This window comes from Nesoenas mayeri, assembly GCF_963082525.1.
Source record: "Nesoenas mayeri genome assembly, chromosome: 14".
Classification (NCBI taxonomy): domain Eukaryota; kingdom Metazoa; phylum Chordata; class Aves; order Columbiformes; family Columbidae; genus Nesoenas; species Nesoenas mayeri.
In genome coordinates, this window is record NC_137556.1 from 7,666,404 (window position 1) to 7,685,276 (window position 18,873).

Below are 18,873 nucleotides of genomic sequence, written 5' to 3' on the forward strand. Positions count from 1 at the left end.
GCCAGTGAAATTCTGAAGCAGAACAAAGCCCTTTCAGAGAAAAACAAGTACCTGAAGCTGCAGCACAAGTTGCTGACAGACATCCTGACAGACACACTGCAAAGCTGTGTGCTGGAGAGGAAGGTACAGGTGTCAGGCTGGCATCAAAAAACAAAAAAGCCGGCTAAACTGATGATGTCCGAGTCCTAGAAGAAATCACAGAAGCAAAGCATGGAAGTTTACGCTTGAATTGTTAATTATTTTCGTCTTTCAACCACCACATGTATGTTGGCTAATTATAACTCTTCTGGTAACTATCTGTGTCTTCCTTTGTCTCTGCTGTTCACAGTCACATTCTTCCCCTAGAACTGGCTGAACCCAGCTTCCTGTTGGATGTGTCAGGTTCAAGCCAGGCAGGTATTTTGCTTACGCTTAATAGCAATTACGTATTTGAAAAAAAGTCATATGACCCTCCTAACATTGGAAGAATATGCATGCGGCAGAACTTCTTGCCAGTGTGAACACAGGATGATTTTAATTTCCTAAGAGACCTCTAAGGAGAACACTTACATCAGAATGCTGTTCGACTATCATAAACATACGATTAAGAAAGTATTGTGCAAACCAGGCTTTATTTATCACTGAAAATGAGATAGCAAGAAATCAGCCAGTACAGCCCACTTCAAAGCCATGAAGTCACATGGTGGGTAAACAACAGAGAACCTATTCACCATCATTATTCAAATGCAGTAAAGGGGACTAAAAAGACCAATCGGGCTAATAAAATGACATATAGTAAATATACCCCAGCGTATGATTATCAACATACAACAAGACAAAAATTGTCATTAACTCACTGTTAAAAATGCAAAGGCTTCAACAGGAATTAGCAAAGGGATTTGGTTTACACTAACCAGTGAGAAACAAAGCTGTGAATAGCTGCCACACCTCCGCAGTCCTAAGGTCACCACTCGCCTTTCCAAGAGCACTGGCTCCCTTACAGTTATTTTAATCTAAAGTTGTTTTAGCTGATGATTCTTTGTAACACTGTTTTGCAGAGGGATTGGTCTGGCCAGGCGTGAGGCCAATGGAATGCAGGGTGCGGAGGGCAGGAGGGGCCGTGTGTATCACCCTGCCAGGGATGCGGCCAATAAACCTGCCTCACCTAACTCCAGACAAACAAAGCGTCACTGCGAGAGCACGATCTAGAAAGCTCAGGGCTGGCAGATTTTCAGCCGCTGCCGTTACTCTCCCCATTGTTGGCACCTCCGCTCGCAAAAAGCCTCATGCGGCCGGGGCGCGGCCGCCCGACCAGGGGCCTCCTGACGGCCCCGGCCGCCACCTCGGCGCAGAGGCCTCCCGCAGGCCGCGCCTCGTCCTGCCGGCCGTGCCGCGGCCCCTCGCTCCTTGCCCCACCGCCTCCGGCGCTGGCGGCTCCGCCTGCCCCCCTCTCCTCACGGCGGAGCGGCCTGCGGCCTGCTCCCCGCGGGACGGGCCCGACCAGGCCGCTCGGCGCCCCGCCAGGCGGGAAGGGTCCGCCGGCCACCGTGTTCCCCCCGCGCCGGGAGGCGGAGCTCAGCCCACCTGACGGCGGCGGGCGCTGCTGCAGTGCGCGGAGCCGCCGATCGCCGCCGGCCGCCGGAGCTCCGCGGCCGCAGCCCGCCGTGAGCAGGGGTGCCGGGGGCGTGGGGGGCGCGATCGGCGCGGCGGGCGGGGAGGGACAAAGCCGCCGCCATGTTTGGGGCTCGGGTAGAAAAACAGGCGCGGCGTGCCGCCGCGGGGGGGGGTGTCGAGCTCGGCCCGGGGCGCGAGCGGGACGCGCGGCGGTTCGCCGCCCCCAACCGTCCGCCGTGGCCGCTGCGGGACCCCCCGGGGCGGCTGCGCTCCCCCCGCCCTCCCCCGATCCTGCGCCCCCCCCTCGCGGGGCCGCCGGACGTGACCGGCGGGTTCAATTTGTCGCGCTGCCATTGGCTGGCGGGCGGTGAGGGAGCAGGGGCGGGCGGTTTGTGACGTCAGGGCGCTGCGCAGCGCCGGCGGCCGGTATTTATAGGGGCGGAGGGCGCTGCGCAGGAGGAACAAGCGGGCGGGCTGGGCCTGGTAGGGCCTGCGGCTTCATCGCGCCTCATCCCCGTGGGAGCAGCGAAAAAACGACCGAAAAGCCTCGGTCTGCCTTCGCTGGAGCGTCTCTTCGGCGGCCGCTGAGCTTTTGTTTCCGTTTGCGCAGCGCCCGAGCGCCCTCACCGAGCTTTGTCTTCTTGCGGCCCCTGTGGGGAAGGCGCGGCCAAGATGGACCCTTGTCACACCGAGGAGACTGAGGGCGAGATCCCCGGCTTGGGTAAGGCCCGGCGGCGAGGCGGGGGCGGTGGCGAGGAGGAAGCGGGGTGGGGGTGGGGCGGCCAGGCCGGTGCGGGTTGGGGGAGGGGCGGCCGGTCCCGCCCGATCCGGGGCTCTGGAGCTGCCGAGCCCCGACTTTGGCGCCGGCTGGCGGCGGGAGCGGCGTGCGCGGCCCCGGGAAGGGGGGGCGGCGGCGGGCCGGGCGGGTGGCGGCCTCGCGGCGCGGCCGCGTGCGCCTTTCCCCTCCCCCAACGCCGCGTGTGTCGTGGCGGCGGCGGCTCCGGGCGCTGCGGCGCCCGGGGGGGCGGGAGCAGCCATGAGACGGCTGTCGTGTCGCGGCCTCCGCGTCCCCGCCCGCTCCCGCCGTTACCGTGCGAGTGGGGTGAGGGAGGGCTTGTTTACTCGGGGGGAAGGTCGTAAACAAGATCTATTAAAACTATAGTTTATTACAGGTGTAAGCTTTGGCTACAGTAACGATCATCCTTAAGTAGCATAAATCCTGTGAAAAGAGCAATTGAATAAAGCAGAAGTTGAAAGTAAAGGTTTCTGGACGCCATAACAGTCTCGTCTCAAAATGGTGAACTATGCTAGTTCTTGCAAAACAGCCCTGCCTGAGCGCCTGCTATCTCTGTTTACTGGGTTGTCAGCCGTTGATAACCAGTTAACTCCTCTCTTGTTAAAGCCAGTTATTAGACAATAATATTTAAAATAAGGATTAAAAAAAAGTTTATTAAACAGCAAAGAACTTATATAAAGTATCAAAGCACCCCATATTTGTTTCTTTTAACTATACAGAAAATTCTAGCAAAACCCACACAGGTCAGACAAGCAAAACAAAAAACCAAACAAACCCATATTTTGCACTTCAATCTTGCCTTCAAATAAGCTATACAAGTACGACATTCAGTTAAATTGTTTAAGAATGCACTGATTAGTTAGGTTTAACTCTTGAACTTCAGGGATTTGTTATTCAAATTAATTTTCATGCTCTTAAGAAGTCAGGAAAGACTTGACCTGTGAAAAGAAGCAGAAATATTTTATTCACTAAAAAAAAACCTGCAACATCAAGACTTCTGTTTCTTTCTTTGGAAACAAGTGTTGTTCTGCCTCTGTGTAATTCATGTAATTCATGCTTTTCAGTGTAGCAGATGGCAGTGATCTCAAGATTTATAACTTAGTACTAGGTAAAATTGAGTAACTTAGTTATTAAAAATATTTGGATGGCATGTGTGAGTGTAGTTTGGTTCATAACTTTTTAAGCTGTTAATTGCTAGTTTCTGTGAGGATACAATTTACCAACAAAACTCCACAGCTGAACACTCTGGAGGGTTGGGAAGAGCCTGATGCCTTTTAAGTACTAAGGAATTCGGTTTTGCTGGGGGGGGGGGGGTGTGTGTTTGTTTTGTGTTTTTATTTTTTTTCCCCTGTGGACTGGGCATACAGCACGTTGCTCCAGCAGAACATCATCTTCAGGCATTTATTTCTTAAGTCCTACCTTTCATTGGAATTAGTAACCACCATTTTGACTCGAATGACCCACTTATTACCACCTTGTTGCTTTAAAATGGTTATTGACTCTCCCAATTCTATTTAGAAGCGTCAGTTCATGCATTTAGAACTGTGTACAAGGTTCAGCTTTCTGCATTTGTCAGATGTGTTGTGCTCTGTCTGGGAAGAACCTAGATCCCCCAGAATGCAAGGGGACATAAATAACTTCAAGACTTTTCTAAAGGCATCATGGCTGACATGAATTGGACAGGATCAACCTGTGAACTACTGAATGAACAGCATGGCAGTGCAGACTGGGTGGAGAGTAGTCTGATTGCATTGCATCCCCCCACAATTGCCCCTCTTTAAAAACAGTTCTGCTTTGAATTGTGAGGATAACACCCTAAGTATATGAGGGTGGCTGACTGTACTAGCCCTGAACAAGTATTTCATTACCAATTTTAAGAATGTAAATTGGTAACTTATAGCTATTACTGCAGAAGAAAAGCAGATGAGGAAACATACTTACCTTATTAATCAGGTACTCCTGTTTAATCTTATCATTCTTAAAATCTTCATTGACATCCAAAACTAGAATGGGAATCTCTTTAAGGTTCTCAAAATCAACTCTGTTATGTGGAAAAACATCATGCTAGTAAAAATGGTATAAAGTACTGTCTAGAAAATCTAGCTCTTCCATTTGCTTTCCAAGCCCTCCTAAGGGTGCAGCATTACTCACATTACCACTTGCACCTGAGATGTTAATGGTGATGCCCATGATGCAAGTATAAAGCCCAAGTCACTCCTTAATAGCTCTTGTATAACCCAGTCAACACCATATCACCACAACTTTAATGTATTTTGCAAATCTGGCCTTCTAATAATATTTTTATTGTACAAGTGCGTGTGGGAAGATAGTTTATTCTTCTTTAATTTCCTTTACCTCATTTTTTTGCTATGGAATTGATTATCAGGAATGTGATTTTTAAGAAGAGGAAGTATTCTTTTAAAAAATATTAATTGCCCTCTGTCTCCCCCATCTCTTTCTAGTTAACTACTAATCCATTTACTAAGGTGAAGTTTTAAAGCTTCCTTTGGTGGGGATGACCTCTTAAACATGTAATAAGACTGGTATTTAAAATGGCTCAGAGATAAGCAAGACCATTTTGGCTACAGGTTAGGAGCAAATGGGAGCTGTAGTTGTGCAACTGCTTGTATTGTTCTCTCAAAGCAGTAGTTACTCTGCTTCCTAAGTGTGAAAAGCATTTCTAAAATGCAGTAAGTGTGCTGAACAGCTTTCTTGGGGTTGCAGACTTTAGTGTTCCTATCAAAAATACAGGAAATGCTTGCTCTGAAAAGTTTTGAATGAGTACATAATATAAACATTCCCAAAATTCCAAAAAACACATTGCCTTCTTGTTTCCTAAGCATTTCAGCCATCCTACATGAAACTTCAGAAAGTAGATGTCACAAATAACATACTTTTCCTGGAATTGTTTTGCTTCCCATTTGGTGGAGTATTTCAGGTTCTTCTAGGGGAAAACCTAAAGTCTGGCTTAGCATTTAGAGATTCCTTACATGAGAAGGAAATTAGGGGTGAATGTAGCAGAGATTACTTAGCCACTGTGTTTCTTGTGTGTAATAGTACCTGCCAAAAGCCTGTCTGATGATTGTTTATTTTAAAGCTAGGATTAATATTTAAACCTTATTGAACTATAGTAATCCTAGTTTAAAGCTAGCTGGGGACTTGCCCTCATGTAATAACTTACATGATCAGCCACCCAAACAGTCTCAGCTCTGTCCTACTCCAGTGTACTTCCAGTTAACAAAAAACTTATCCTTGCTGCAGTTAGAACTGCACAGCTTTCTAGTTGAAGTTAATGCTTAACAGAGGCTTTAAATTAGATAAAGTTTCATCTCTTGCAAGTTTCTACTTCCCTGCCAACAGATGACCTTCCCTCTGTGTGTAACCTAGAGTAATTATCTCTGTGCCAAGAAACTTTGAGTGGGTCTAAAGATAAGTCCTTCCAACTGTGCCTAAGTGAAGCTAGACTTAAATCTTAGTTTTATCCCTAATCAACTTTAGTGTAAGGTAGTAAAGAACCTTGTTTGAAGTTGAAACCCCTCTATAAAAAATGGGTTTGTACCTCATAGTCCTTTCGTGAAGCCAGGCTTCATGTTTATTGTGCAGGTTTTCCAAATACTCAAGCTCAATTCCTTGCTCCTCTTCTCTTCCCCTCATCTGTAGCCTTTCCATGCATTTCTGGAAAAAAGGTACAAGCCTGAACATTATACATGTGTTGAAAGCTAAATCAGCCAAACAGATAAAGTGGTTCTTAAATCAGAAGTACTAATGCTAGACATTAGTGAGCATTAACTGCAAATGAGTTAAAATCAGTTTAGGACTGAATGGGGTTGGAATTTAAACTTGATTCAGAAGTTCAGTTTCAGCCTTGGATCCCTGCTGAGAGGTGCATGCTAGCAACTGTAGCATTTGCTGGCACTGGAACAGTAGCTCAGAAGGGAAGGGTTTTCATTTGATCTCTGAAATCTGAATTTATGATAGGCTTCCCATTACATTTGGGATGGAGGAGCTAATTCAGTGTTAGTCACTGAAGTATTATGTCATTAGTACTTAGTTCTTTGTACCCTCTAAAGCTCCTGGATACTGAAGTTGGACCTGAAATATTTTCATCTTTAGTGAACGTACCTGAGGTGTGGTTCTTAGGTAGATCATGCCATCCAGTTCTATATCCGATTCAAACTGATTCAAAAGCCATGTGTGCCAGTCCTGATAAATAGCCCACTCCGTTTCATTAATATTCCCAGACTCAAACAGGTTAGATGCAAATACATACCTGCAATGAAAGGCATTAGTCTCATACCGGGAATTACCAAAGTGAACTAAACCACTTCTCATTGGAACCAGAATTATGGTACAGAAAAAAAGGGCTTCCCACTCTTACATCTGTAAAATACTCTTAATACCATTCAGCTCCTACCTGTTGAATCAAACCTGCTTCTTTCAGATACTAGTTTAATATCAAGGGTTTCCCCAGCTCCATGTCTTCGAGCATGAGGAGCTGGAGCTCTTATATTGACCTCTTGTGCTGTGAGAGTACTTACCTGTCACTGTACACAGATCTTTCAAAAAACTGCACTGGATGTTCTGCTTCACGTAGCTTGGCTGAGACAGGTTTTAGTTGTGCTCTTACTCGGCTCAAGCAAGCATAGGTCTGAAATGTGTAAGCCCATCTTGTGGGTTTATCATAGAGCATTTGAAGTAGATTTCCTCCGCTCTTCTGAGATGTTGAAAGTTCCTAGGAAACAAGAGAACTTGAAACCAATGTATCTTTTCAATCCAGATTTCTGGAATGTTGAAGTAAGAATTCATGGCCTTGCAATTTTTTTTCCTTAGGAAAACACTTGGGCATAGGAACAAAGGAATTTGTTTCTCAGCTGAGGGTGGTCCTTATGACAGCCTAGAATAGCTTGTTCATGGAGTTCCACACTTCAATGTGATTTCTGTGGACTAGGGCTACTTTTTGGATTTAATAGCATCTTCCTAAGTAGCCTTCACAGTTGGAGTGTCTGACCAGTGGGTAAGATAGGGAGGATGATTCTGGATGCTCCAGGCTAAGTATTTTGGCATGACTTTGTGGCCAGTCATTGCAGTCTCCTCTGTTCCAGTCTCCCCAAGCCTCAGACCCAGCACACCTACCTCGTATTCATCTTCAGTCGTCTGGATGTTGCACCACTTGGCGATGGGTTCAGGGATGATCTCCCACTCATCGCTGTGTTTCTCTAGTAGCCTGACAAATGTTGACTTCCCTGCAGCTGCAGATTTGAAAAGTTCACAGAGGCTGTAGGTCAGACTGTGATCTTACTGACAGAGGTGGTTGTGAGGTTTCTCAGAGGCTTTGGGCTTTGTGGTGTTTGAGGTGTGGAGCTGCAGGGGAAGCTTTGGGCAGCAGGGAATGGGGTTGGGCGCTGGGGAAGGGCTGGCGAGGGCCGCCTGCACCGTGCTGAGTGGCACGTTTCCAGAAAACAGGTTTAATCTCCGGCGCCAGCAGGCCGTGCCCGGGCCTGGCGGCCGATAGGAGCTGGCGAGGCCGCGGCTGTGCCGCCATTTCAGGAGCGGGCTCCGCGCGCGGTGCGGGAGGACAGGCAGGGGGCGCTGCTGCGCCTGCGCGGCGCTGGGCGAGGGGGAAATGCCGCCGCGCGTGCGCGCCGCGAGCTGGCGCCGGCGGGCGAGCGGGTGACGCAGTTGCGGGCCGGGCGCGCGGGAGGCGTCTCGCGCTGCCGCCGCCATCGCCCCCGGTGCCGAGGCGCGGAGTGCGGAGCGGCCGCGGGGACAGGCGGAGGGGGCTCTGCCGAGCCCCAGGAGGGTGTTCGGTCTCTTTAAAGTCCTCCCCAGCACACGCCAGTGAGCCGCCAAAGAGGACGTTGCGTCCTTGCGGTAACGGACACCTGGCGTGCCCCGCCTGGGCAGGGCGGTGGCTGTGGGCGACAGGGTGCCCCTCCCCCTACCAGGCGATGGCGCCAATTTGAGTGTCGCCGAGAGCGGGACTCGGCCCGGCGGCAGCGCATGAGCACCGGCTGCGCTTCTCCCTCAGCAGGATCCCCCCGCTGCCTGTAGGAGTCGGTGGAAAAGGCCCCCCAGCCGCGTCTTGGCCACCTGTGTCCCCTCAGGGTCCCCCTGTCCCCGGAGCCCAGCCGCCCCTTCCCCGCCGCCGCGCTCACCGATGTTCCCCTCGATGGAAATTTTCCGGAGGCGCTTCTGGAAGCTGGAGTCAGGGCAGCCGGCGGGGTTGCGGCAGTGCCGTTTGGCGGGGGTGGACATGGCGGCGCCGAGCGGGAACACACGGGGCTCCCGGCTGCTCCGGCTCACTTTAAGTCTCCCGCCAGCCGGTGGGCGGGATGGCCGTGTCCCGCCACCACTCCCCGGGAGGAGGCGGAGGCGCTGCCCCCTCCCCCGTCGCGGAGGGTGGCGGCCGCTCCTGCTCTGCTCCCGCCCGGCCCGGGAGCGCGGCTGCTGCTGCCCACGGGCTTTTTGAGATGGGTATTAGTGAAATCGAGCAGAGCTTTGTTCAGGAAGTTACAGTAAACCTGTTCCACTTACTGATCTGATTTGCATTAATGTAAACAAGTTCTCGATGTTGTTTGGTTTAGAGACAAACTCGAGTATCCTAGAGTATCCTTTTTTTTCCCTTTTTCTGAAAGCTTTGGGGGAGGTAGTTGTTAGTAGTGTGGATTGGTATTTGTTAAACTCAATATTTTACATAGTTACATAAGGGATGAGGCCCCGTAGATTTGCAGGCAGTGCCGTGGCTCAGCCCGCGGCTCTTGGTACCAGCTGGAAAGGAAACACGCACGGATGGAGGGTGAGGCTCTTGGCATGAGTTCTGACCTGTGTGGGCAAGTTGAGACATGAGCTGCTTGGTCTGTCCAGGGCAAAGGAAAGGGGATGGAGGATTCTTAGGTTGTGTGACTGTAGTTATTCCTGTAACTTCTTTTTGCCTGTGTGAGATTCAGGGTGAAATCTAGCTAGGTCTGGTGTGTTTGGAGGAGATGGGAGGGAGTTACATTTTCCTTTCTTTTATGATAATTGTGACCCGTGTCTCTTCTTTCCCCATCTCCTACAAACACACCAGGCTTCAGTGACCGAAGCGAGCAGATTGTTTCACGTGGGGTAGCGTCAGCATTTGAAGCTGGTAAGTGCTAGTTCCCACACACTTCTTTGTTCAGCCAGACTCCTCTCTGCCGTGCTGGTGCGGGAGGGGGCGACTGTCGGTAGCGGGGACCGGCCCCCCCCTCCGCGGGCGGGGGGGCGGGGGGAACAGCCTGCGGGGCATGCGCAGTGTGAGAGCGGCGCATGCGCGCTGCTCCGCCCCGCGCTCTGCGCGGGAGCCCGCTCCGTGGCTTTGTTGGGGGTGGGGAGGTGGTTAGGCAGATGACGCATGCGTACAGGCTGCCGGGGCGGTGGGACCTAGACTAGCGAGGAAGCATGCGCAACCTGTTGGGAGCGGCGCGGGAAGCGTTTGTGTGGCGGGTGTGTGTCCCGGGGCGGAGCGCAGTGGCAGCACAGAGCATGCGCAGCTGGGGCCCGCGGGGGCGGGGCAGGAGCCCGCCGGGTGTCGATGCGCATGCGCCCCGCCACCGGCTCCCGGCCACGCCGCGGCCTCCCCCGAGCCCTCCCGGGAGCCGCTCCTCGGCGGCCGCTCGCCGCTCTCCCGTGGGCCACGGGCGCCGTGCGCGTCGGCGGGGGCTGCGAGGCGTCGGGCCCGGCAGGGCGGTGTCTGGGGCCAGGGTTCTTTGTGCGGCGGAAGGGCCGGCCCAGCGGAAGCGGGAGCACCCGCCGCCATTTCCTAGCGCGCTCTCGCCACAGGCTCGCCCGCTCGTTGCCGCCTGACCGGGACTAGGCGCTCTCTGGACAGCGGATCAGGCTCGGAGCCCTAGAACCACCGCGGAGCCCCACCATGTGTGCGTGCGGGGACGGGGGCTGGGCGCGGGCCGGGGGGCGGGCAGGCGGGCGCAGCGTGTGTGTGTGAGGTGGGCAGCGGTCCGAGGTAGAGGAGGCTCGGGGGCGGGCGGGCACAGGCCAGGGGGCCGCCGGGCGCTCTGAGGGGGTGCGGATGGCGGCCGTGCTGGGCTGCTGCTCAAAGGGTCTGCTTTGGTCTTCTCCAGCAACCACAGAAGCTGAGACGGAGCAGAGCCTCACCCCCAACGTGATGCTCAACACGGAGAGCAGCGAGGGATATGTGGTGAAAGTCAGAGGGCTGCCTTGGTCCTGCTCCACCGAGGAAGTGCAGAGGTTTTTCTCTGGTAAGCAGAATTGGGCGGGGGGGGGGGGGGGGGGGGGGGGGGGGGGAAAGGTGCTGGGCTCTCTTGTCAATTCTGGGTTTCTCCTGGGGACACCGGCAATGAATGTTGCAATGAGAGTTCAGAAAGTCTTCAGGATACTTCAGTAGCTGGTGAAGTTTGTAATGCAAGAAGCGCCTCAGCTAGGATGCACTGTGGAGAGCTGTGCTTTTCCTAGCTGGAACTGGGCACGAAGGGGCTTAGTCTATGCTTTGCTGGGATAGCCAAAAAGGAGAAGCTTCCATTTTAAAGAAAACGTAGAAATTCTTCAGGTTGAACTAAATTAGTTTAGTTCTTGCCGTTGTCCTAGTAGGCTTTTTTGTGTTAAGTGTTCAGTGTGTTGTGTCCTTTCCCCAAACTATTAGCATAAATAATGGTGATAAATGCACACTTTCTTAAATGGAGACTTTTAATGCTGCTTCAGCAGTTTGGCATAGCGGATTAGTTCTAATTTAGTTGATTACACTTACACTGATTGTTACTACTCCTTATTTTACTTCGTGTTGATGAGAGACTCTGAGTTACAATCAAAAGCAGATAGCATTTTCAACTTGACTTCAAGCAGCAAAGCTTTGAAAATAGATATCTAATATGCATTTATCCTTAATGTCTTGCTAGTTTTCAGAGTTGAGAGGAGAAACTTTATTTTAATTAGCACCGTAGTTTATTGATCACCATATGTTATAAGAAAAACACTGCTGATTTTGTTTTCTTGAGATGATATGATAGTTATTATTTATTTTTTCCTTTTAGAATATCTGAAACTTTAATAAAAGTCACAATGTTCCTGTAATAATTCTGGCCTTGTTTCATTTTCAGATTGCAAAATTCTAAATGGGCCTTTGGGTATCCGTTTCATCTACACCAGGGAGGGCAGACCAAGTGGAGAAGCATTTGCTGAACTTGAATCAGAGGAGGATGTGAAATTGGCACTGAAAAAAGACAGAGAAACAATGGGACACAGATATGTTGAAGGTTTGACTCGGTCTAGTAACTGACTAAGTGTATTTGTGCTAGATGGGTTTTTGGTTAATTGCTTTTCTGTCTCTCAAAAATGCATGTGAAAGGCCAAATGAACTTGTGTATCGTAAGTTGACTAGTTTCAAGGCAAACTACTTTAAAAACTGTTGCACATTCCAGAATGCATTAATTCTAAGTGCCTTTTACAGTTTTCAAGTCAAACAACGTTGAAATGGATTGGGTTCTGAAGCATACTGGTCCCAACAGCCCTGATACGGCTAATGATGGTTTTGTACGTCTTAGAGGACTCCCATTTGGCTGTAGTAAAGAAGAAATTGTACAGTTTTTTTCAGGTATGTGGGATAAAAGTAGTAGCTGTAGAACTATTGGTCTATGCTAAAAAAAAAGCACGGATTGCCCAGTAGTACTTCCAACAGTATTTTGATGGGTTTTAAAAGTAAATAAGCAGTTTTCCATTAATTATCTGGCCGTGAGGGATCCATTCTTAAAGTAACTGTTTATTAAATAACTGAGGGAACTCTGAAAAGCTGTCCTGTTTTATACTTAGTGGGACATGCTGTTCCAAGTAAGGATAGCAGAAAACAAGTGTCTTGCTTCCCAAATTAAAAGTGACCAATTCAGATGGGAGGATATTTCTACCCTCAGTCTTAGCCCGTTCATGCCATTCAGTGGAAGATGTAGAACACACTTGCTGTTGGGCTCAGCACAATGAGCAGGAGCTGATGAGAGGGGCATGTGTCCTACACATGGCTGCTCTTAGAACGTGGCTGCTTTTAGACTTAGTATTGAATAAGATTCCAGGAAAAAAAAAAAAAAGAAATCCAACCTACTGAACTCAATTCCAAATACAGATTTTCCCCCCTCCCCAATCCACTTCCTAGGAAGGGGGGAAACCCCTTGATGTGCAGCTTTAGGTTTTTATGGAGGAAGAGATAATGTCTTTTATTGACTCATTCTCGCTTTTTTGCAGGTGTTGTATTTTTTTAAGGAATTTTAATAGCATTCCAATTCAGAAGAATGAAATCTGTTGATTTATCTCAGATTTAACTTGTTAGTGTATTTGAAGTAGTAGATTTTTAAATGTCAATGTTAAAATTAGCTGGAATGTTTTGCTGTAACAAGATATGCTTGAGCTTACTGTTTTTGCCTTAAAATACAGTAGAAATATTTCCAGTTTAACAACTTCAGAACTTGTTTTTTTTTTTGTTTTGTTTTCTGAATCAGTAATATAATGTGAACAAGAACAATTCCTAAGCATGTGCATTTTAAGTTGTTTCTTACATGGTTAAGTAAATCAAACTTCAAAAGATGTTAATGTACTTAATATACAAAATGTGCCTCTTCTGTTTGGAGACTATGACTTTTGAAATTAGTTCATGTTTTTTTCTTAATTGAGCACTCCTAAAGATGAAAAAAAATAATGCTGAAACTTAATGTTTGCATAAGACTAATTATTTTACCTGAGTGACTTCTAGTAAAAATACTTGTTATATATAAAGCTATTTAACTTGTTGTGTTCAAATTTAATTTATATTTGAAAGTTCATCTTAAATACTTTCACAGAATTGAAAAGGTTTGTAATAATATGTAAACTTCTTAATGCACCCTGCATTAGATGCCTTATCTGAGATGTTGTCCATGACACTCAGAATGTTTCTGTGCTCTGCAGGATGTGTTAAGAACATAAACTGAATGGTATGTGATCATGGATCTTTGTTGACATGGTTTTTCTTCTAGTGTTGTAGAATCAACATACCATTCACTTACAAGTGTTAAAATTCTGGTGTATTTAAAGCTATAAGAAAAACTCATGACTGGGCTTGTGATGTTAATATTGCCCCCCTACTGGGGTTATTTGTCCTTGGGTTGAAGGGTTGGAAATCGTGCCAAATGGGATAACATTGCCGGTGGACTTCCAGGGGAGGAGTACGGGGGAGGCCTTCGTGCAGTTTGCTTCACAGGAAATAGCTGAAAAGGCTCTAAAGAAACACAAGGAAAGAATAGGGCACAGGTGGGGATGGATGGTTGGTTGGCTATGTCACTTTTCTTATGGTAACCAAGTAAATCCATATTCTCTCTTCTGAAAGTGTTAACATCCAAATAGAAATATTAATTTGGTCTCTAACTCAGTGATAAACAAAAATACGGCTGATGTGCATGTGGCACAGGCTGATTGGCTTTACCCAAATTGGAAGATAAAATTGGACTATGCTTAATTGTGCTTTGGAAACCTGGTACTAACAGGAATGCAAAACTGATAGCTTGAAAGAAACAAAGTTGAGAGACTATGGCTTTAACTTCTCAAATAGCACCAATTATGCCTTTAGCTCTAAAGACATGCACAGTACTCTTACTACCATAAGAAAATGTGATACTTTCTAAACTTGTTTTATAAGTTGAAATGTAACAATATTTCTTACTGTATTAATCTTCAATGTAATAAGCATAGCTTTCAAGAAATTGTCACAAAGGGTTTTTATTCTATTTTACTTGTGACTATTTTTCATTGAAGCATGCACTTTTTGCCTACGCTGAATCACTGCAGCATAGGCTGGGTTCACTAGCACATGCAGAGCTTTTTGTAGCATCCTGATGGGTTAAAATCTTGGTGGAGATCAGGTTTTTAACCCTCTATTTACATTGCCATATGAGCAAAACAGTGCTGAGTTGAGCGGACATCAGTCCCTCCTATGTTTTTTTGACTAACACTTTAAATTGGGGGGAGGTGGGTGGGGAATCAATGTTGCTCCCCCACCCTTAAGGCTGGGATACTGTGAAGTATGAGGAGCATGTAAACCCTTGAGTAATTGTAATTTCTTGAAAAAACACTGATTTGGAAGTAATGTAGTGCTTGTAATAGTATGTCATTGCCTACGTAATGTAAAGAAACCTGGCTTAAACTATACTGCCAGTTCTGAGGCTATGACTAAATGGCTTGTTTTAATGTAAAGCTGTGAAGTATTTGTGGCAGGAATTGAAGACTGACTTCTTTCTGTGGAAACACTTGTAGGTACATTGAGATCTTCAAGAGTAGTCGAGCAGAAGTGCGCACTCACTACGACCCTCCACGCAAGCTCTTGGCAATGCAGAGACCCGGTCCTTATGACAGACCTGGTCTGACGCGCGGATATAACAGTCTTGGTAGAGGAAGTAGCTTGGAAAGAATGAGGCGTGGAGCGTATGGAGGAGGTAAGAACGTGGAGTCCAAGAGGGAGCTGCTCATCTGAGAAGCAGCAGCCCTTGGGCGTGGTAGTGTCTTCCCTGCCTTGTAACTGCTGGTTTGTATGTGTGCTTGGCTTTATTTCCTCTAGAAAAAACTGGATGTTGTAATACTAGTTGTTTGTAGTGTTTTCATGTATATTGGGTTCTTTTTGTATTTGAAATGAACATGTTGTCCAATCTATTTATAGGTTATGGAGGTTATGATGACTACAATGGGTATAATGATGGCTATGGTTTTGGGTCTGATAGATTTGGAAGAGGTAAGAGATCTCTAATAGGAATAGTAACTGAACTTACGACATGTCTCAAAAGAAACTAAAATACATCTGAAAGACCTAGAATGGACTCTTTTCTCTGCAGGGATGTCGGACCACAGATACGGCGACGGGACGTCCACCTTCCAGAGCACGACTGGCCACTGCGTCCACATGAGAGGTCTGCCTTACAGAGCTACGGAGAATGACATCTACAACGTGAGTTCCAAATCTGCTGCTCCCTCACGTGCATGGCTTTAAGATTTGGTGGTTATTGGGCATGTCAGCTGCACTGCAGCTGATGAGTGTTCCTTTAGAGAGCTGCTGTAAAACTGAGCTGTTGCGTTTGGTGCGTTTTAATCTGTCTGACTATTTTGTATGTAGTTCTTCTCACCTCTGAACCCTGTAAGAGTACACATTGAAATCGGACCAGATGGCAGAGTAACTGGAGAGGCAGATGTGGAGTTTGCTACTCATGAGGACGCAGTGGCGGCCATGTCCAAAGACAAAGCAAATATGCGTAAGTGTGACTGTGCCATAGACATAGCTTGAGAGAAAACACACTGCAGTGTGTGTGGCTGTTACTGGGATGCCAAAGGCTTTATTGCAGCCTTGACTTGCAGTGAGGCAAACTGTGCGTGGGTTTGGTGTGAAATGGTCTCATGGCAAAACTCTTTCTCTTCCAGAACACAGATACGTAGAACTCTTCTTGAACTCTACAGCAGGCGGAACTGGTGGTGCCTACGGCAGTCAGATGATGGGAGCAATGGGTACGTGTGAGCAGTCTAACTGCACTTCCAAACAAACCCTTGATATTTAAAGGAGCTGGCTCATCTTGTACGGCTCCTGTTTGTTTACACTGCTAACATAAAAACTGATATCCAGCTTTCTGTCTCAATCACGCAGTCAAGGAATCGGAAGGAGTAGTCCAAGATTGGAACACTAGCACGTTGGCAGGTATATGAATGTTTTGAGGATATTTGAACAATTAACAGGTTGAAGAAGCTATGGTGCCAAATGTGTGTGGGGGGCAATGAGAGGATTGTGGTGGTGTGGAAGTGAAGCAGCAGATGCCTGTTCTTTTGTTCTCCTCCCCTTTGTTTTTTTATCTTCAGACCAGAGCGTAGTCTGGTGATAGAGGGTGTATCTGTGGTCAGTGACCTGCTGTTCAAGTCTCATCTTGGTGGGGAGGGGAAAATAGATTTGAAATTTATAGAAACTGTCTGAATTGCTCTAGCAAACTCCAAAAATGTTTGAAAATTTTAATTGTGTTTGCAACGCAAGTCTGAAGCCACTCTCGTGTCTCTAAAGCAGATACATTTCTTGATACCTGACTAGTTTCATAGAGATCAAGATGGTGCTTGGTTTTGGGGGTTTTGTTTCTCAAGGCTGGTGGGGTGGGGGTGTATATGCAGGTATGTACATACATTGCTGCTTTTGTAGTGTTGTGATTACAAAATGTTTGAAGTTTCATGCTGGTACCTTAATGATGATAAAAAAATTTGTCAGAGTGTAGGCAAGTGATGAGGTGAAGGGCAGTAGGGACTAAGCTGAAGTAGAGGTCTCCTGTGGCAGGGCTGTGATGCACAACCAGTGTGGAACAGCAGTGAGTCCCATCAGGGCTGTACACAGAATGACTCCTGTTAGTGAGCCGTGTGTGCCCTGAAGGGCTGGACACCGGCAGGTGCTGCGTTCCTATGAGGCCGCTTAAAGCCAAGTTCAAGTCTCTTGAGGCATTCTATACAACAGCAGATTGATCCTGCCATGTGTGGTCTGTAGAAACTGCAAAAGCAAACCTTGCAGCAAGAGCTTGAGAATCACAAGCACTCATAATAATTCTTAAAGTACTTGTTGCTGCTCAAAGTAAGCAATCAGATTTCTGAAGACATTGCTTACTTTGAGCTTGCTGCCATATCTATTGGGAATAAAGTTACCTGGGTGAGAGAGCATGGTAGTGCAGAGCAGGGGAGCGGTGAGGTGAAGGATGGATTTGTTGATAATGAGCGGACTTGGACAGGTGAGCTCTAAATGCGTTTATCCTTAACTTGAAAGGAAGCCAATCCAGTTATGGTGGTCCAGCTAACCAGCAGCTGAGCGGGGGTTACGGAGGAGGATATGGTGGTCAAAGCAGCATGAGTGGATATGGTAAGAGCATTTCTTCACTGGTTTTAGGTGGGGCGAGTGCCGCTGGCTTAGTGTGCCTTAAGGTGCTGTTCCTGGTGTAGGCTGGGCAGCACAAGCCCTGAAAGTCAAAGACTTGGCTGTTGTGAATTCTAAACCCCACAGAGCTGGGTGGGGAGGGGGCAGGGGTGGCGGGATTTGGGAAGTTCTTCTGTATGAAATGCCAGTCTGCAGACTTGTTACTCTCATCACTTCTCTGTGTGGAATCTGGAGAGCAACTTGGTTTGGCTACGTGTGTACAAAGAGGGGATGGTCTGTGGGAGGGGGGTGCTCTCCAATTCCACAGAACAGGGACAGAAACCCCGAATTCAAAGGGGGAGGGCAAGACAGCTGGCTCTTAATGAACAACCAATAAACTTTAATTTTGGGTACGGAGCTGTAAACTGACGCTTTGCAGTGTTGGGCACAGTGGCTGGTGTTTACGAGGTGGCGCAGCAAGGACAGGCGTTGGGGGAAGGATGCTACGAATCGGCCTGAGCCAGCTGTGAACCTGCTGTCGGTTTTCCCCCTCAGACCCCGGGAGCCAGGGCGCCATGAACAGCAGCTACTACAGCAGTGGGAACCGCGCGTCCATGGGAGTGAACGGCATGGGCGGCATGTCCAACATGTCCAACATGAGTGGTGGCTGGGGAATGTAACCAATCGCTGACTTTTGGTCGCATCTTTTTTTAAAAAACAAAACAAAACAAAAAAAACCCCAAAAAACAAAAAACTTAAGTTTAACAGTTTTGCAATACAAGCTTGTGATTTATGCTTTACTGTAAGTGAATTGAGGATTGTTATTTTAAAACCTTTCAGGTTCAGTATTTTTGAACATACAAAAATAAACATTCATCTAGGATGTAATAACCAAGTTGAGTAAAGATTAAACTGTTAAACAATTTTGAGTGTTTCTCTAGTTTTGTTGTAGGAGTGTATTTAAGCAGTTAAGCGTATTTAGGTTAAAGCTGTTTGAATTACGTTAAATGTTGCTCTTATACCATATTACATCAACACTGTTTTGAATACATGTTGAAAGAGACATGCTTTTTTGTAAAGAAACAATATAGGAGCTGTGTCTGAAATTCAAAGTGAACATTTGGCATGTTAGTTCTAGTTTCTTTCTTTTAATATCCTGTAAGGCACGTTAAAGCTTTTTTTTTTTAAGTTAATGGGGGAAACATGTTGAGACGCAATACGGCTACTTTAGGATTTTGGTCTTGGTGTTCGTATAAAATTCTGAGGCCTTGATTTAATCTTTCATTGTATTGTGATTTCCTTTTTAGGTGTATTGCGCTAAGTGAAACTTGTTAAATAAATCTTCCTTTTAAAAACTGGAACTCATTCCTTCTTGACCTCCAGAGGTGTCACTGTGTGTCCTTGGTGGCTGTAGTACTCTTAACATGCCTCTGCCATTGCGTTGTTACTGCTTCTAAAGAGATTCTCACCTAGAAGCTGCTGTTGGGGGTGTTGAATGATGGGGGGCTTGCAGCTGAGGGGGGTTGGTGAACAAAACCAAGTCTGGGACCTGACCAGGGCTCTTCAGAGCTGCACACGGGGGCCAGGGTCCTGCTGTACTTGGGGGTGTCTCTTT

At 47.5% G+C, this 18,873-nt stretch overlaps 2 protein-coding genes across 15 annotated transcripts; one reads left to right on the forward strand and one right to left on the reverse strand.

The window, feature by feature from the left end:
* Positions 1-1,624: 1,624 nt before the first annotated feature.
* Positions 1,625-18,619, forward strand: HNRNPH1 (heterogeneous nuclear ribonucleoprotein H1). Of its 13 annotated transcripts, none has more exons than XM_080353257.1 (15): positions 1,626-1,643; positions 2,204-2,314; positions 9,456-9,515; positions 10,489-10,626; positions 11,482-11,637; positions 11,832-11,975; positions 13,516-13,654; positions 14,654-14,832; positions 15,054-15,125; positions 15,199-15,338; positions 15,504-15,639; positions 15,806-15,889; positions 16,005-16,076; positions 17,172-17,264; positions 17,814-18,619. In XM_080353257.1, exons 2-15 carry the CDS (start codon positions 2,266-2,268, stop codon positions 17,936-17,938), a joined length of 1,587 nt encoding a protein of 528 aa, XP_080209383.1. In that variant the 5' UTR covers positions 1,626-1,643; positions 2,204-2,265; the 3' UTR covers positions 17,939-18,619. The 13 variants fall into 13 exon arrangements, with proteins under 13 accessions (XP_080209385.1, XP_080209383.1, XP_080209387.1 ...); XM_080353261.1 differs by lacking the exon at positions 1,626-1,643 and adding an exon at positions 1,699-1,960 and having other exon boundaries at positions 16,026-16,076; XM_080353262.1 differs by lacking the exon at positions 1,626-1,643 and adding an exon at positions 1,699-1,960 and having other exon boundaries at positions 15,205-15,338; positions 16,026-16,076.
* LOC308045767 (deoxycytidine kinase 2) lies at positions 2,778-9,180 on the reverse strand. Of its 2 annotated transcripts, XM_080353270.1 has the most exons (7): positions 8,545-9,180; positions 7,523-7,638; positions 6,928-7,121; positions 6,512-6,659; positions 5,949-6,064; positions 4,331-4,430; positions 2,778-3,327 (listed from the first exon to the last, which is right to left on the reverse strand). In XM_080353270.1, exons 1-7 carry the CDS (start codon positions 8,642-8,644, stop codon positions 3,304-3,306), a joined length of 798 nt encoding a protein of 265 aa, XP_080209396.1. In that variant the 5' UTR covers positions 8,645-9,180; the 3' UTR covers positions 2,778-3,303. The 2 variants fall into 2 exon arrangements, with proteins under 2 accessions (XP_080209396.1, XP_080209397.1); XM_080353271.1 differs by lacking the exon at positions 4,331-4,430.
* Positions 18,620-18,873: the final 254 nt, after the last annotated feature.

What these genes read in the sequence shown, in the direction of transcription:
- HNRNPH1 (XM_080353261.1), top strand. Translation starts at nt 1,714, where the DNA reads ATGTTTGGGGCTCGGGTAGAAAAACAGGCGCGGCGTGCCGCCGCGGGG. An exon ending in AATTGTACAGTTTTTTTCAG is followed by an intron (nt 11,976 to 13,515) that starts GTATGTGGGATA and finishes CTTGGGTTGAAG; the next exon opens with GGTTGGAAATCGTGCCAAAT. An exon ending in TCAGATGATGGGAGCAATGG is followed by an intron (nt 15,890 to 16,025) that starts GTACGTGTGAGC and finishes TCAATCACGCAG; the next exon opens with TCAAGGAATCGGAAGGAGTA.
- LOC308045767 (XM_080353270.1), bottom strand. Translation starts at nt 8,644, where the DNA reads ATGTCCACCCCCGCCAAACGGCACTGCCGCAACCCCGCCGGCTGCCCT. An exon ending in CGACTGAAGATGAATACGAG is followed by an intron (nt 7,122 to 7,522) that starts GTAGGTGTGCTG and finishes CTTGTTTCCTAG; the next exon opens with GAACTTTCAACATCTCAGAA. An exon ending in ACCTAAGAACCACACCTCAG is followed by an intron (nt 6,065 to 6,511) that starts GTACGTTCACTA and finishes CCTTTTTTCCAG; the next exon opens with AAATGCATGGAAAGGCTACA.